General features: G+C 47.0%; 1 protein-coding gene across 1 annotated transcript in view; it reads left to right on the top strand.

Annotated features, from left to right (window-relative positions):
- The first annotated feature begins 9,873 nt into the window (after window positions 1–9,873).
- LOC144784112 (forkhead box protein C1-A-like) overlaps window positions 9,874–17,015 on the top strand; it is a 30,770-nt gene continuing 23,628 nt past the window's right edge. Inside the window, exon 1 of the mRNA XM_078662793.1 lies at window positions 9,874–10,538. Within this exon, the coding sequence (XP_078518919.1) occupies window positions 9,874–10,538 (665 nt within the window). The remainder of the gene's footprint in view (window positions 10,539–17,015) is intronic.

Genomic DNA, 17,015 nt, shown 5'->3' with positions numbered 1-17,015 from the left:
GAAGGATTCTTGAGTCGAGGCTTAGGGCCTTATTTAGAGTTTGCGGATGGGATACACATTTGAGATGGAGTTTCTCATCTGCCAAACTCTAAAATAGGACCTAAGTTGCTCCTGCTCCGTATATAAAGCTATGTGCAAGGGATTAGAGGTCTGGTAATGGTTCTAAGGGTAGCTTAAATATTAATTACAGAATATTAATGTTTGGTCATTACCTTGCAGTGGCACAAGAGTCAAGTAGAGACCGTAACTCATCTTCCATAGGGAGTGCATATTGACAAAGCCTAAGGTAATTATCCTCTTCATAAAGAGAAATGTTGGTGAGCATATATTTAATATAAACTCACCTTTGGTATGATCAGTTCTATGAATAACAAATCCCACATCAAAGTACTGAGAGTTCATAAGGTATATCTGTTTACTGTGCAGTTAGGCAAAAGGCTTTCCCTGCTCAGCTATTAAAGATATCTCTTCCCCTTTAGACATCCCCTACATCCTGCAGACATCAGCCCCAAGCAGAAGTGACAAGTTAAAATGGTGGAGTTGAGTGTCTCTGCTTTCTCTCATATCCCTTTCCTTTTCCCCAGTTTCTTCCACTGGCCTTCATATTTATGTGTATCTGTCATGGCGCCAGAGTACAAGTTAATGCTTTCTAATATTAAATAGCTGCACATCTGAGTAGCTTGAAAATCACAAAGTATATGAGAAGTACTCGCAGAGAATTGCTACTTTTACAGATTCCTAAATAGCTATGACTTCAAAGAAAGTTTGAATTTTACTGCTTACTTGATTGCATTCAAATGGTAAATTTTCAACTTCTCTCTAAAGCTATCATTATGCCGGGTGTAAATCCCAATTTGGGCAGAAACATCTGTTTTCACCAAAAATCGCAATCACAACTCGAGCACAATTGCGGACACTGGGGGTCTGTCTCTATGATTTTTGCCAGGAAAATCCTGGTGGGAATTGTGTTGGCAAGCAGAACACCTGAGAGGTGGGTATGTGGAGATAGTATTCAATTCTGAGTGATGTGTTTGCCTTTACCCAGTTCTAAATGAGAACCTTAGTACTGTACTCTGTTCTTGTGGAGTACTTTTCTTGATTTTATAACTGTCTAGAATTTAATTTATGCTAAGTCATTCTTCCAGTTTCTGGAAGTCAAGTACAGCAAGACTATATGTAGGATAGAAATTAGGGGGGTTGGGACAACAACACCAACTTTCGCCAGCTACATTGAAAAAAAAAAACGCAGATCATGGCAGGATCTTTCAATGTCCAAAATGTTTGGTGGATGGCCGTCATCTATTTTGATTCCTATTCAGCAATCTTTTCCAAAGTTTTTGTTTTTCAGAAATAAACTGCCAAAGTGGGCATCTGCTTTTGAAAAAATAGATGTTTGATCCCCACACCATTGGGATTTTCTCCCAGGATGTGGGGGTCAATATTTTGTAGCTGGTCCTCACCATCGTTTTTTTTTTGTCGGTGATGCACACTAAAAATGACAATACACCATCCACAATAAATAGGACGGGTGGTGTGATGTCCTCCCTCTGATGACCCCTACCTGGTAAGGCAATTGGTGGAAGCTTTCCCACAAAGGAGTCAATAGGGACTCCTTGATGGAAAACGTAACGTAGGCCCATCTCTAAATCAGGCAGGCAGACAGAGGGTTTGAGACAGAGTATCCTGCCTGCCAAACTTGAAATAAGGTTCATAGTCACCAAAACAGACAACCAATCTCTCAGCCTCACATAAACCTCTCCTTGTAATTCTTGTTACAACTTGGAATGCAATTTAGACTGAAATGAACCCAATCCTAAAATAGTTGGGAAGTGAGTTTGACTGACATCAGGAGTTAAATACAGGTCAAACATTTTGTAGATAGACATGTATATAAAGTCAAGATCTTGGAAGTCTGTTATTGGATTTATATATATTTTTTTTAAATATGTTTTTGCAGATATTCTCACATGGAACTGAACTGAAGTTCTCTTCTGACAACAGAGGCATTAATAGTTGTATCAATTTTACCATAAATAATTTTGACTAACCTTCGTAATATCATACTGACCAGTTCATCTAGTGTGTCACATATATGTAGAAAAGCATAAGAGCTATCCATTTTGTTTCACTACATATATTTTATGTACCAAAGCATAGGAGCTATTTGGGTGTCTGTCTTATTTCTTAACTCCAGATGTTGTCACTAGGATCTCTTGCAGGCCATCAGTGTCGAGTAGCTCCTTACATCAGAGTTGGTGAAAAGATCCAATAGCACCAGTAAGCATTGATTTCCCATGCTCAATATAATCAAAATATGTCCTGAGTGAGCGCGGTTTTATATCTCTCTATTTTTAGGTCTCGGGCCCAGCAAGCAGTGTGGGCGGAGCCCGAGATTTAATGACTTCAACAGTGTGCTTTATTCCGCCTCTCTCTTCCATTGGCTAGCTTCGTAAATGGAGGCTAGCCATTGGAAGAGAGGTGTGTCAATTCTATTTTCCCCGCCTGGATGCGATCCGTGGGCGTTTCTGTCTCTTTTTTTAAGTCCCCCCCCACACCCTCCCTCTCGCCGAGGTCCCATACTCTTTTCCCCGGCTTGATGCGATCCGTGGGCGTTGCGTCTTGTCTGTGCCTGTCTCTCGCCTTCAGCTCTTTCTGGAGCTGCTCGGCTCCGCTCGCCCCCCCTTCCCTTTGCCCGCAGCCCTCCTCCGTCCTGTTCTCGCCCCTCTGCCCGCAGCCCTCCTCCGTCTGCTCTCGCCCCCTCTGTCCGCAGCCCTCCTCCGTCCTGCTCTCGATCCCTCCTCCGTCCCGCTCTCGGCCAGACCGCCTCTTGAATGATATCTGTTGTCCCACAAAGTTGTTATGTGCAAGGATTTTCAAAGGTACATCTTCAGCCATTTTCGTGTCTTTGGCTTCTTTGTGCATGATTTCAAGAATCATCTTGTTTCTTTTAATACCTCAGTGTGTTATCGGCTTCAGTAACTGTTTTGGAAACATTATAGTGACGTATATCAGATAGTGTGCGGTCAAATACGTTGACGTCAGCAGGGCATACGTACGGCTAAATATACCTGTTGTTTAAGAATATTTATTGTCTTATTACTGTTAAATGAATAGGTGGAAGTAAGGTAATGCATATGATGTGATGTTTTAAATTGATTAATTTTGGGACTCAAATAAAGACCAAAATTACAATCTACTGTATTTCGTCTTGAGCCAGTGACGCACAGACGTCAGGAGGTAGCTCAGGTGGTTCATGTCAATTCCCCCCCCCCCCCCCCCCCCCCCCCCCCCGGAGGTGTTACTGAGAGCCCACAGAATCGCGGAGGTACAGAGCCCCCAAACACAAGCACATAGCGCTTTATGTCGGCGCATCCCTTGTCTTTGAAGGCGGAATAGCTCCGCGGGTTACTGCGCCTGCTGCAGCAGCTTGTCCGCAGTTGTAAATCACGGCCTCGGGTGACCCGCTTTGAGGGACAGGTTGGCGGGCGTGACTGGGTTAAATACAATGAATGCAAAATGCTCATTAAAATGCTCAGCCCCGGGGTATTTTCTAGGACAGTTTACAAAAGAACTGTCTCTGAAAACATGCAGGAGAGGAGGGCACAGTATCCCAGAACCGATGCTGGCATTAAGGCATGCCAGGCGGTAGGGAGGGGGCGGTGGCACAGGGCAGCAGGGCACCCCAGGCATGCCCTGGCCTCCACCCCAGCCCCGCCGGCCTCCAGAGAACCTCTTGTTCCGCACACACCAGTTGCTGCTCCCGGTTTTCCCACGGGTTCAGCCTCCTGCTACGGTTCATTCACCCTCAATAATCTGGGATTACCCCGACACAGACCCCGGGGCTTGGGGGAGGGGCGCCCCCAGCTGCTACCAGTTAAACACTCGCGGTGAATGTCCCCGAGGCCCTGCTTAATGCACAGAAATGCTCCCCCCTTGCCCCCTCCCTCTGCTGCCCCCCTTCTCTCCAGCTGAATATTTTACTCTCAGTCCCTGGGTTTCTCCTGAAGCCTCCTCCCTGACGCGCCCCCTCTCTGCTGTGTCACTCGTGGGGTGTCCACTAAACCTCGGCATTGTCCTGATATTAATGAGTCTCGGCGTATAGCGCCAACTCCCTGGCTCCATTCTATAGTGCTGTGAAAAATAGGTGTAACTAGCTCCCTATTTAATGACATTCTGTGTAGTGACCTAGTTGGCCCGATCAAGATTCAAATCCGTGGCTGATGATGTTAGCGGCCAAAGCGCCAAGAAGCAGCCAGAAGGTACTATGTTAGTGCTAGGAGTAACACTCGAGCACAATGACCCTGAAATAACCTGGGCGCCCATTAGTAATGCGCCCCTATCTCTGCTGCTCCAGAGGAGGCGGAAACGCAGGGTACACACCAGTCTACGGCGGGCAGAGACGCACAACCCACTGAGCTGCTTTACAGTCTTGCCCCTGAGCAGCACACATCTGTAAAGTTGCTTTGAGTGGGCACTCGTGCCCTCTTGGGTGGAGGGAGGCATGCCCTGACAGCGCCCCCTGCTGCACCCCCTCATTAACAGCACATTCTCATGGCGATGGTTGAGGGAAGTCCCGCTCCTGTTTCAAAGGTGGGGCCATGAAAGACGCACACCCCGCCCCCCCTCCCACCAAGGCCTCTGGGAGGGGGTGTGGATTGGACCAAGTTTAGCGCTTTAGCTGCTCCTTAAATGTTTGTCTGGGTGTGGGGGGCGATGGTAATTGGCCTCTTCGGGGTGCAAATGTAGTGTTGGCCCCGCCGTGGGGGGTGTCCTGCCCGCTTCCTGCCCCCGAGGACATCACAAAAAGCAGAATACATTGGGAGGGGTCTACAGTAAGCAACCCGTGACCTTAAAGGACCTGGGCATATCTCGCAATGCACGTGTGACCTTGGGCTCCTGGAAGCACATGGGGGTGGGGGTGGGCGAATATTCAGGATTATTCGGATACTCGAATATGGGAAGATTTTTTCTGCAAACAGCATCTGGAAGGAATACTTCAGCTTTTCTTGTTTTCCAGATCATCTGTTGAAGGCATTATGTGGAAAAACTACTAATAATAAAGAGTAGTGACAAGTTTTCTGTGCAACTGTTCCTGCCATTTGGTGATTTTTAATTGAACTTTAGCATTTTGTTTTTGTTTCGTGCAATAAAAATACGGAATACCAAGCAGCGTGTCAAAATTAGGCACAACTGTAAATTGTGCACATCAAAGTCTGGAATACTAAATGTTTTGCTCATGCATGAGACATTACCTCCAGTGTAATCTATGTCACCTGCCTGTTGTGACGTTTCTCCTTCCTGGTAATTATTGAACAATACCCATTTTTTGATGGGCGGCTGGGGGTGGGGGGGCGATTATTACACACTCTGTCCTGCTTTCTACGATACACGCCACTCGTTAGTAATGACATTAAGATGAGACATAATGAGCCGCACACTGACGGCTCAGCCCTTAATTAATAGGGAGATTAATTAGCAGATTGTGTCCCTCTCACTGCCTGTTTACCTGTGCTGAGCGCGACCCCGCCTCACCAGCACGTCATGTCGATGCTTACCGTCTCGCGAGGGTGCACCGTGGAACACTTGGCAGCCTGATTCTGTTTGCCCGGAGTGTGCACCGGTCACTCTTTGCCCTGTCCTCGGTGTGCACCGGTTACTCTCTGTCCTGTCCTCAGTGTGCACCCGGTCACTCTTTGCCCTGTCCGCAGTGTGCACCGGTTACTCTCTGCCCTGTCCTCAGTGTGCACCGGGTCAATCTCTGCCCGGTCTTCAGTGTGCACTGGTCACTCTTTGCCCTGTCCTCAGTGTGCACCGGTCACTCTCTGCCCTGTCCTCAGTGTGCACCGGGTCAATCTCCGCCCTGTCTTCAGTGTGCACCCGGTCACTCTGTGCCCTGTCCTCAGTGTGCACCCGGTCAATCTCTGCCCTGTCTTCAGTATGCACCCGGTCACTCTTTGCCCTGTCCGCAGTGTGCACCCGCTCACTGTTTGCCCTGTCCTCAGTGTGCACCGGTTACTCTCTGCCCTGTCCTCAGTGTGCACCGGGTCAATCTCTGCCCTGTCTTCAGTGTGCACCGGTCACTCTTTGCCCTGTCCTCAGTGTGCACCGGTCACTCTCTGCCCTGTCCTCAGTGTGCACCCGGTCACTCTTTGCCCTGTCCTCAGTGTGCACCGGTCACTCTTTGTCCTGTCCCTGTTGTGCACCGGTCACTCTTTGTCTTGTCCCCATTGTGCACCGGTCATTCTTTGCCCTGTTGCCGTTGTGCACCGGTCACTCTTTGCCCTGACCCCGTTGTGCACCGGTCACACTTTGTCCTGTCCCCGTTGTGCACCGGTCACTCTTTGCCCTGTCCCCGTTGTGCACCGGCCACTCTTTGCCCTGTCCCCGTTGTGCACCGGTCACTCTCTGCCCTGTCCTCAGTGTGCACCAGGTCACTCTTTGCCCTGTCCTCAGTCTGCACCCGGTCAATCTCTGCCCTGTCTTCAGTGTGCTCCCGGTCACTCTTTGTCCTGTCCCCATTGTGCACCGGTCCCTCTTTGCCCTGTCCCCATTGTACACCGGTCACTCTTTGTCCTGTCCCCGTTGTGCACCGGTCACTCTTTGCCCTGTCCCCGTTGTGCACCTGTCACTCTTTGCCCTGTCCCCGTTGTGCACTGGTCACTCTTTCCCCTGTCCCTGTTGTGCACCGGTCACTCTTCGTCCTGTCCTCACTGTGCTCATGTCACTATTTGCCCTGCCCTCAGTGTGCACCCGCTCGCTCATTGCTTTGTCTTCAGTGTGCACCATATATAAACAACTGGATTCTATCCTTTTTTAGGTCGAGGTAATATCCGGTCTGTCGAAGGCAGAACCGGAAGTATCGAGATCTTAAGTTGCTTAGATGGCTATTTCTCCCGCCTCCTCTTTTTACCTCTCCTCTATTGGCTGGCTCCCTAAACGGAGGCCAGCCATTGGAGGAGAGAGCCGTCCCTCCAAATAGGCTCTGTCTTTTTCAGATTCAGGGGCGTGTTCCTTGCTGTTCTTTCCACTTTTTTTCCACCCCTCTTTTGAACTGCAGAACACGCCCCCGAATCTGAAAATGGCGGCGCTTTTCGGAGATGAGGGTATAGTGATATTACGTAGAGGGGAAAATTGAGATCAGGTTGGATGAGGATAATATTGTGGTGGGAATAAAGGGTAAAGAGTAGACGTCGAGGTTTGTAAGATAAAGAGGAGGTTCGACCCGCTGCGAGGGAATTTGCAATTTTTAAATTAGGTGAGAGGAACTGGGCATTTGAATATATTAGCATTGCTAGAAAAATTAAGTTTTATGAGGAACGAACAGTATTCCCATTAATGAGTGAACTGCATCGAAGTGAGAGTAACATTTTGATATTAATTTCTGTGAAAATATTGAAAAGTAAGTGATTGTAATCGTGTGTTTTATCATCTGTTTATTGATAGTGTTCCCTGACGAAGGACCCATGTACGGGTCCGAAATGCATTGGACAAGAAATAAATTGCTCAAACAAAGAACCAAGCTTCAGTACGTGTTTTTGGCGAGAGAGGTTCTTATGGCCCACCAAAGCATGAGAAACTTTGTAAATTTGCACTTCCTTGCTTGGGGATGAATAAAGGAGGATAATTTTACGAGATAAAAGGAGTAAAACTAGAGAGATAAAAAAAATTGGTTTAACAATGTTGAAAAGTAAATACAAGAGAAGATAATGATGCAAACGCAAATTAAACAAAGGCTGTTGCCACTGAAGTGGGGCTAAAAAGAAGCTCCACATTCTGGATGTTCATGTTCGTCACATGCTGGTGGGTTTGGCATGTCTAGCAGTGAGCATGCCGCACGACGAGAAGATTGAGATTTAAACACAGCTAAAAAACTTTTGATGGAAGGACTGGTGTGCAACCCATAATTTCTTTAAAACGTCCACTTTCAACCCCCTTGGGGTTAGCACCCGAACTAGAAAATGTATTCAAAGACTATAACACAACTTACCATCTCTTGAACTCCTCAAGTAAGGTGAAAACATCCGGTTCAGCGAGTCAGTTTATTAAACAAAAGAGTCGAGTGGAAACTTTTTTGACAATCCATTCATTGGACATTGGACTTTTAATGCGATTGAATAATCTTTTAATACTGAGAAATTAGTATGTATAATGTATAAATTGGTCGGTTCAGTCACGGCTCTGAGAAAGAGGATTATGGGAGATGTAGTTTGTTTTCAAGTGCGAGTGGGTGTTTTGATAGCACAATGAGCAGGCGGGTCTGAGTAATTAGTGAGGGAGTGTCCCATTTAAATAACGGGGAGTACAGCCGAAGGTAACGCTTTAAGTACCACGAGAGGAAAGACATACATCATGTTTGGCAGGTACGAACAGAGTATAATATTGAAAAAATGGGAGAGAAACAACGATGGAGATGAGGGTATAGTGATATTACGTAGAGGGGAAAATTGAGATCAGGTTGGATGAGGATAATATTGTGGTGGGAATAAAGGGTAAAGAGTAGACGTCAAGGTTTGTAAGATAAAGAGGAGGTTTGACCCGCTGCGAGGGAATTTGCAATTTTTAAATTAGGTGAGAGGAACTGGGCATTTGAATATATTAGCATTGCTAGAAAAATTAAGTTTTATGAGGAACGAACAGTATTCCCATTAATGAGTGAACTGCATCGAAGTGAGAGTAACATTTTGATATTAATTTCTGTGAAAATATTGAAAAGTAAGTGATTGTAATCATGTGTTTTATCGTCTGTTTATTGATAGTGTTCCCTGACGAAGGACCCATGTACGGGTCCAAAATGCATTGGACAAGAAATAAACTGCTCAAACAAAGAACCACGCTTCAGTACGTGCTTTTGGCGAGAGAGGTTCTTATGGCCCACCAAAGCATGAGAAACTTTGTAAATTTGCACTTCCTTGCTTGGGGATGAATTAAGGAGGATAATTTTACGAGATCAAAGGAGTAAAACTAGAGAGATAAAAAAATTGGTTTAACAATATTGAAAAGTAAATACAAGAGAAGATAATGATGCAAACGCAAATTAAACAAAGGCTGTTGCCACTGAAGTGGGGCTAAAAAGAAGCTCCACATTCTGGGCGCTTTTCTTTATGCCATTTCGCGACGACCGCCGCACCAAGAAGTCGCCGAGTCCTCGCCCCTGCTGCTGCATTACTGCAACAGAGCTCGCAATGGCCGGGGAGTTAGGCGGAGGCAGCCCGGCCCAGACAGAAGACACGCACAGGATCGCAGGTACGGAGCGGGAGCCAGAGCGCACAAGCAGCAACCCCACTACACCGCGTCCTGCAGCTCGCACAGCCTGCACTCCCCATGGCCACCAGCACCGTGCTGAGCATGTCCTCCCGGTTGGGCCCGCAGCGTCTCTACCCGGGAATGCACCAGGAGGAGCCTCCCGTTTTTGCCCAGCTCAAACCAGTGCAGCCGTGGAGCCGCATAATAAAGTCCTAAGCCGTTTTTTTTTTTTGCCCTCATCTCTCTCTTCCCGATGCATCCCGGAGCAGGCAGCGCCCGTGGAAGGCTGGCACACAGACACTGACACATGCCACAGGGAGCTGAGCGCAGCGCCCAGCCCCAGAAACCGCACAGAAACTTTCCCAAAACTTTTGCTGTGCAAGTTTTTCTTCCCTCTCTTGCGCGTCTTCTCCACCCAGAAGAGTTAGTCCAAGTGTGCAAACAAGGGACTGGAGCTGAAGCGATGAGGCCCGAGGAAGGGCGTAGGGTCGGCAGGCTCCCCCCACCCTGGACTGTCACCCCGCTGCCCTTGAAGAGGGCTCCGCAGAGGCTCGGGGGGGCCGAAGAGAGGTTCCCCCACCATAAGACAAACTGCTCTGGAGAGGAGAGGGTGAGCTGCCCCCCGCGGCCATGCAGGCGCGCTATTCCGTGTCCAGCCCCAGCCTCCTGGGGGTGGTGCCCTACCTGAGCGGTGAGCAGAGCTACTACCGGGCGGCGGCGGCGGTGGGCTACATGGGCATGGCAGCGCCCATGAGCATGTACTCGCAACACGAGCAGTACACGGGGGGCCGCGGCTACGGACCCTACGGCGCGGCGCCGCCGCTGCCCATGCAGCTCAAGGACATGGTGAAGCCGCCCTACTCGTACATCGCGCTCATCACCATGGCCATCCAGAGCGCGCCCGACAAGAAGATCACTCTGAACGGCATCTACCAGTTCATCATGGAGCGCTTCCCCTTCTACCGCAACAACAAGCAGGGCTGGCAGAACTCCATCCGCCACAACCTCTCGCTTAACGAGTGCTTCGTCAAGGTGCCCCGCGATGACAAGAAGCTGGGCAAGGGCAGCTACTGGACGCTCGACCCCGACTCTTACAACATGTTCGAGAACGGCAGCTTCCTGCGCCGCCCCCCCACACACACACATAAAGAGCAGAGCAGCACAGACCTCGCATCTCCACACACCTCTTTTGCGCTCAGCAGTCTGCGCTGGAACCACACACGCACAAACACACACACCACCCTCCACTCAACAATGAACCGGCTGGGGCTGCCAGCGCTTCGATGCTGCAGCAGGTCAGTAGCCGCTAGAAGAGGGTGTGCGGCGGGTGAGGTGGGCAGGCAGGGCTTGGTGTGGATGCTGTGTGGTGCTTGGAACGGGAGTGAGAGGTCGGCGTGGTACTGCATAGGAGTTTAACGGTGTGCGGTGTACTTAGCAGTACCATTAACGCTATAAAACAAAAAAATATATAGCGCTTCACACGACACGTCTAGGTTTCTAAGCGCTCTAAATAAAACGCGTTGCTTTACTAATTGAATGGAACTCGTACCAGTGAGCAGTTATGCAGGAGGCATGGGGTTGTAGGGTGCAATGTAGAGTTTAGGATTTTTTTATTTGTGTGATAAGCAGGTTTATTAATTGAATGCAGGAGGATTATAGCAGTGCGGTCCAACGTGTGATTGTTTGGAAGTGGTTTTCTCTCGTGGTGTAGAAGATTTGGGGTGAGTGTAGAGAGGTTAAAGGGGTTTACAGTGCATGGAGGAGTTGGGACAGTAGGCAGGATATGTGTTAGCATAGTCTGTGTGTGGCGCTCGGTCTGTGTGTGTGTGTAGTCTGTGTGGCGCTCTGTCTGTGTGTGTGTGGCGCTCTGTCTGTGTGTGTGTGGCGCTCTGTCTGTGTGTGTGTGTGTGTGTAGAGCTCTGTGTGTGTGTAGCGCTCTGTGTGTGTGTGTGTGTGTGTAGTGCGTAGCGCTGTGTGTGTGTGTAGCTCTGTGTGGATAGCTTTTTTTTATAGGTGGCTCTATGTGTGGGTGACTGTCTGTGTGAGAGTGGCTCTGTGTAGGTGGCTCTATGTGAATGACTGTGGGTGGCTCTGTGTGGGCGTAAATGCAATAGGTCATGCATTTGCGAGCGATTAAGCTATTGGCATTGTAAATGACAATGCCATTTATTTAACGATTAAGCTATTGGCAATGTAAATGACAATGCCATTTATTTAGGATTAAAAAAAAAGTCATGAGCAATGCCAATAGCTCTACCTTTAATATTGCCGAGACCATTGCATTGTAAATGCTTGTTTAGTATAGTCATTAAAATAGCCCACGCCAATTGTTATGTGGACCCTAATTCATCAATGAGGTGCAAGCATTCACAAAACAATAATTGATTAAAGCTTTTCAATCCAGTCAATAAAGAGAATTGTTTGTGCATTGAAGGTTTCTACTTTCAATTCCTTTAGTATTCCATCTATTTATTCATTAGGTATTAATCTACAGATTTCAGCATTAGAAGTCAATATAATCCATCAATCGATATATGATTATAACATAGAATAAAATGTTCATTAGAATCACATCAGAATTGTACAAATACAGCAAGTGTGTTCCATAAAGGAATTTCCTAATCTAAATGAAGTTGGGAAAAAGGTGTTAGTTCAGATACCCAGTGTTCTGATGTGAAAAATTATGCACAGGCATAAAGTCTCTGCATTATGAACTGGACAGTTTTCTCAGCTCAAAGATATCAGCAGACAGTTCAGTAAGGTCTAAATAAGGCACCCTTTCTTGAAGACAAAGCATCAGAAACTCAAAAACGATTATCCAGTCGGAGAGTTGGGGAAGGAACCTGAAATCTAGCATATGGCCCCTTGCTTCTCTAGGAACAAGCACTAATATAAACACACAAATTCTATGTTGCAACATTATTTGTCTCCTCTGCTTCATCTCAGCAAATTTCCTGGAAATAAGCAAACTCCCCATTTTCTCATAGGAGCGCAATAGGTTTTCAGACATTGAACCTGAAAAGTTATGGGGTTGATGTTTTGCAGTCCACACAGTTCTTCACATCAACCATTCTTCCGGTCATCTCCTCTTCTCTGGGTGAGAACTCACTATCAGTTGTCTAATATATAACAAACGCCTATTCATTAGCTAACAGACGGCTCCTGGAAAAATACAACATTTATAAAACAATATGCGCAAACAACTATTCAATGTGGAATACAGGCCTTTCAGTGTTAAATCATTTTTTCAGTTTACATGGCATGAGCAGTTAGGCTAAACTTAAATCAGCACTTGTATTCATTTGCAGGCCTATAACATTAAAGCACGATTACCTACTACAAAATTTGCATTTACTACATTTCTTATTTCAACTTAAACTTTTGCATATTATTAATAAAAGCAATTTTTCAACAAATTAAATTTGGGTCAACAGGGTTGTGCTGTGAAAAGCATGGTGCCCATCTCTTGAGTAGGGTTGAACCCTGACTGCAGTCAAGGAGCACATCATACATCATCTAATTGCTTTTGCAGTTTTATCAACACTCCTTGACCCTTCAGTTTATTCAGGAGTGATATGTTGGTTACAGTCTGAAAGTTTCTGTCAGTATTTATGCATGTGAAATACATTTGACTACACCTCCTGTCAGTCAGTCAGGGATGTAATCCTCTGATAAAGATGTATTAAGTATAAACTGGTAAAGTGGTTTACAATTTGAGCCCCTTCCTAGACCACCCAACTTGCGATTGTACGAAGTGCAGATTAATCAGAAGTACGGAAAATTCTTCTGAGACATCCAATAAAATAAAGGCAGGAAGGAACTGATTTAAAAAAAACAACACTTTTTTTAATGTTGTTCATCAGGCATTTGGATCTGGATCTGCATAATTACCTAACTAAATTAGTTGATATATCAAGAGATTTCCTGATGAAAAATATGTTATTTTTCTCGACATTGCTTATGCAGCAAGAGAGTTCACATTCGAGCACTAAAAGTCCTATAAAAGTGCACACAGAAACCAGAAACTTGCTAACAATTTTCTACATTGAACTCATTTATGCGTTTTATGTTTTCCAAAATCTCTGATTTCCAGCCCAAATGCCAAGTGGAGATGAGGTTTATCAGGTAAGGGATTACTTATAAATCAGGTGAACAAGCACAAAGTTCCATGAGCATGAATAGTCATCTACTTTTGCAAGGTGCATTCCTGTCCAGCATACATTAATGATTCAATCCCTCCAAGGGCAAGAGCAAATTTATATACATGATCAGAATGAGGAGCTGAAAAAAACACAAATTGGTGCAGGCCTATTGTAAGGCAGTTCACCTACAAGGAAAATATTTCCCCACAGAGCAAAAATGCAAATACTCTTTAAAGGACAGTTTTACACATGCATACATTTACACTTCATACATTTACATAGGGGAAAATCCTTTTGAATGTGAGAAATCTGAAATTTGCCAAAATACTTCATAACTATTCCTTTAAACCTGCAGCTGTTGCAGCTTCCCAGGAGGATCCTCCAATCCTTTATGAATTCCCAAAAATCTATTCTAAATGTAAGTCAATGGTGGCCTTTGAGAGAGGTCACGCTCCAGCTTCTCACGTAACTACAGTTCTGGGCATTACTTTTTAAATATTTAAAATTTGCTTTTAGCACTGTTGGAGGGGGCCTAAGGCTAATCGCTTACCTGTTCTTGTGTGGTGCTCTGTCTTTCCTGCCTTCCCGTCCCGGTCCGACGCGGCAGGTAGTGCCGTTGCGCGGAGGACGGGAAAGGCTTGAGCCACACTTCCGCTTCAGGGCGGGGAAGGTTAGCGGTCTAGTTGGAGGGAGGCAGGGCCATAAAGGGCGCAGGTTGGAGCAGGCAAGCTGTGGCAAGGGTGGCCTGTGAGAGAGGTCACGCTCCCGCTTCTCACGCAACTACCGTTCTGGGCATTACTTTTTAAATATTTTAAATTTGCTTTTAGCACTGTTGGAGGGGGCATAAGGCTAATCGCTTACCTTATCTTTTGTGGTGTTCTGTCTTTCCTGCCTTCCCGTCCTGGTCCGACGCGGCAGGTAGTGCCGTTGCGCGGAGGACGGGGAAGGCTTGAGCCACACTTCCGCTTCAGGGAGGGGAAGGTTAGCGGTCTAGTTGGAGGGAAGCAGGGCCATAAAGGGCGCATGCCTGAACGAACGCGTAGCAGACGCGCACAGCGGCGCGCCGCCGGTGCGCCAAAGGCAAGCCCGGCTGCGCCCATCTGCGACTGGCCGGGGCCAGAACCCCAGGCCGGTTAGGGGGATTTTATAGATACTCCTCAGAAGAACTCATTGCCTTATGCCCCCCGATTATGGAGCAGTGCAAACACAATATCCTGCCTGGGAATCTGTGCTATAAGTGTAGCCACTGCCCCTTCACGTCAGTACGTCAACTGAACATCAGAATAGGTGGCATACCCTTATACTGCGCCTTAATCAACCCTCGGTCTCTGAAAAAACATAAATTAGAAGTCCATGACTTTCTAGAAGACGCTCAGCCGGACGTACTTTTTCTCACAGAGACCTGGCTGAATGAGGAGGCGTCCCCTGACATCCTGGAAGCCCTCCCCCCTAACTATGGCATTGGTAGGATTGATCGAATGAGAAGGAGGGGTGGGGGAATAGCTATGATACACAAAATGTCTATCCAGTGTAGCCTAGAACCCACTGAAATCGAGGATTGCGAAGCAGGTTTCTTCTCCATATTAGTCTCCTCTGACTGCTGTGTAAAGGGCTTCCTCATTTACCGCCCCCCTGGTCTCCATACTGGTTTTGCCTGCAGTTTGATTGAACGTATAATGCAACCGGCGCTGCGTTATCCTAAACTGAAGGTGGTTGGAGATCTAAATTTGCATCTGGAGGATCCGCTGGATAACGGCGCTCAGGATGTTCTTCAGGCACCAGCGGATCTCCAATTAATGCTTACATCTGACGCCCCTACCCATCAAGGTGGCCACCTATTGGACCCAAATTTCGCAAACTGGGATGACTTATTTATTACGTCCCCCTTTCCGATCCCCTGGAGCGATCATTTTATTGTTTCCTTTGAGATTAGGCGGCCGCAGTTTGCCGGTCCACAAAAAACGAGTACGACTAAACGGAGTAGGAAATGGGCGAATTTCTCCACGTCCAGTTTTAACACGGCCCTTATGAAGAGGGGGCCTCCCGGGGGCAGTGATATTGTGTCGGCATGTGATGCTCTTGATAATCGCATCCTGGAGGCACTGGACAACACAGCTCCCTGGTCTTCTAAAGAATCAGGCAGGCAGGGAAAGTCCGCACCTTGGTTTAGCAATGACCTGAGAATGGCCCAATCGGCCTGTAAAACACCTGGAGAGAATCTGGAGGAGAAAGTTTGATGACTCTGCTAAACTTGAATATAAAGCTAGTCTTAGGAAATACCATGCGACGATTAGGCAGGCCCAGGCTACCTTCTATAACAACAGGATCACAACTGCCGAGAACTCATCTAAAGAGATTTTTTCTATCTTTAAAAAATCACATCTTTAGCTCGAGTCACTGACCCCGATGCAAGCTCAGCTGAGTCTTGCTACAAAATAGCTGACTTTTTTGCAGATAAAGTGGGGAGGATTTATGCCACCTTTCCTGCCTCAGCTCAGTAGGGTAATGCCAGTAGCAAAGGGATCTCTATGATCTCAGAAGCAGATTGGCTGCACGACTTTGTGGTACCTAATGAAGAGAGACTCATAGCAGTGGCTACCAGTATTAAGTCTGACTCACCGAGATCCTGCTCCCTCTAGGATTCTGAAGGGGAGTCTCACTAGTATATTGGAACCCTACATGAGACATCTTCTGGAACTCTCCTTTTCCTCTGGGGTAGTCCCTAATAAATGGAAGGAGGCCATTGTTATCCCACTGAAAAAGAAACCTAATATCAGCGCAAATCAGATGGAGAACCTCCGCCCGATTTCCCTTTTGCCGTATTTTGCGAAGGTAGTGGAAAAGGTTGTTAACATGCAATTGGGTGAACATGTCAATAATCATAACCTACTCCATCCTACCCAGCACAGAACTTCACATTGTGTCTTCAGGAGCTGGCGTCCTGGATGGCCTCGAACTGTTTGAAGCTAAACGGCAACAAAACGGAGGTCCTAATTATAGGCAGGACCCCCTCGATTTGGTCATCCACCTGGTAGCCATCCACCTTGGGACAGACCCCTTCCCCGAAAGATCTGGTGAAGAACCTGGGTTTTTGGGTGGACTCCAAACTGTCCTATGAGACCCACACCAGGCGAGTGGTGAATAATTGTGTGGGGGTCTTACGCACTCTCCGCAAGACCTTAGACGTTCTCCCTATGTCAGCAAGAAAGACGATGGTCAACGACTTAGTGACATCCCGGCTGGACTATGGGAATGTTTTGTACCTGGGGGCTACCGTCAAGTGCGTTTAGAGACTCCAGCATATTCAGAATGCGGCTGCACGTCTGCCTCTAATGCTCCCTAAGAGAGCGTCATCCAGCAAGGCTCTCGAATCTCTACACTGGCTCCTGATGAGGAAACGTGTTCTGTTTAAGGCCATGTGCATTAGTCATTGGATTTTGCAGAAGAAAGGCCCTTCTTATCAACACAAACTCCTCACCCCGTATATTCCCATGAGTAGTCTAAGATCCAGTGGTACAGGGCAATTACGCATACCTGCTATCAGAAGAGCCAGGATGGGCAGACGCTCTTTCAGGTTCCTTGCAGCATCTTACTGAAATGAGCTTCCAGTGGAGCTCCGTCTTGAAGCGT

This window comes from Lissotriton helveticus, chromosome 10 (assembly GCF_964261635.1).
Source record: "Lissotriton helveticus chromosome 10, aLisHel1.1, whole genome shotgun sequence".
NCBI lineage: Eukaryota > Metazoa > Chordata > Amphibia > Caudata > Salamandridae > Lissotriton > Lissotriton helveticus.
The sequence above is the reverse complement of the archived record's forward strand: the minus strand, read 5'-3'. Positions and strand labels throughout refer to the sequence as shown.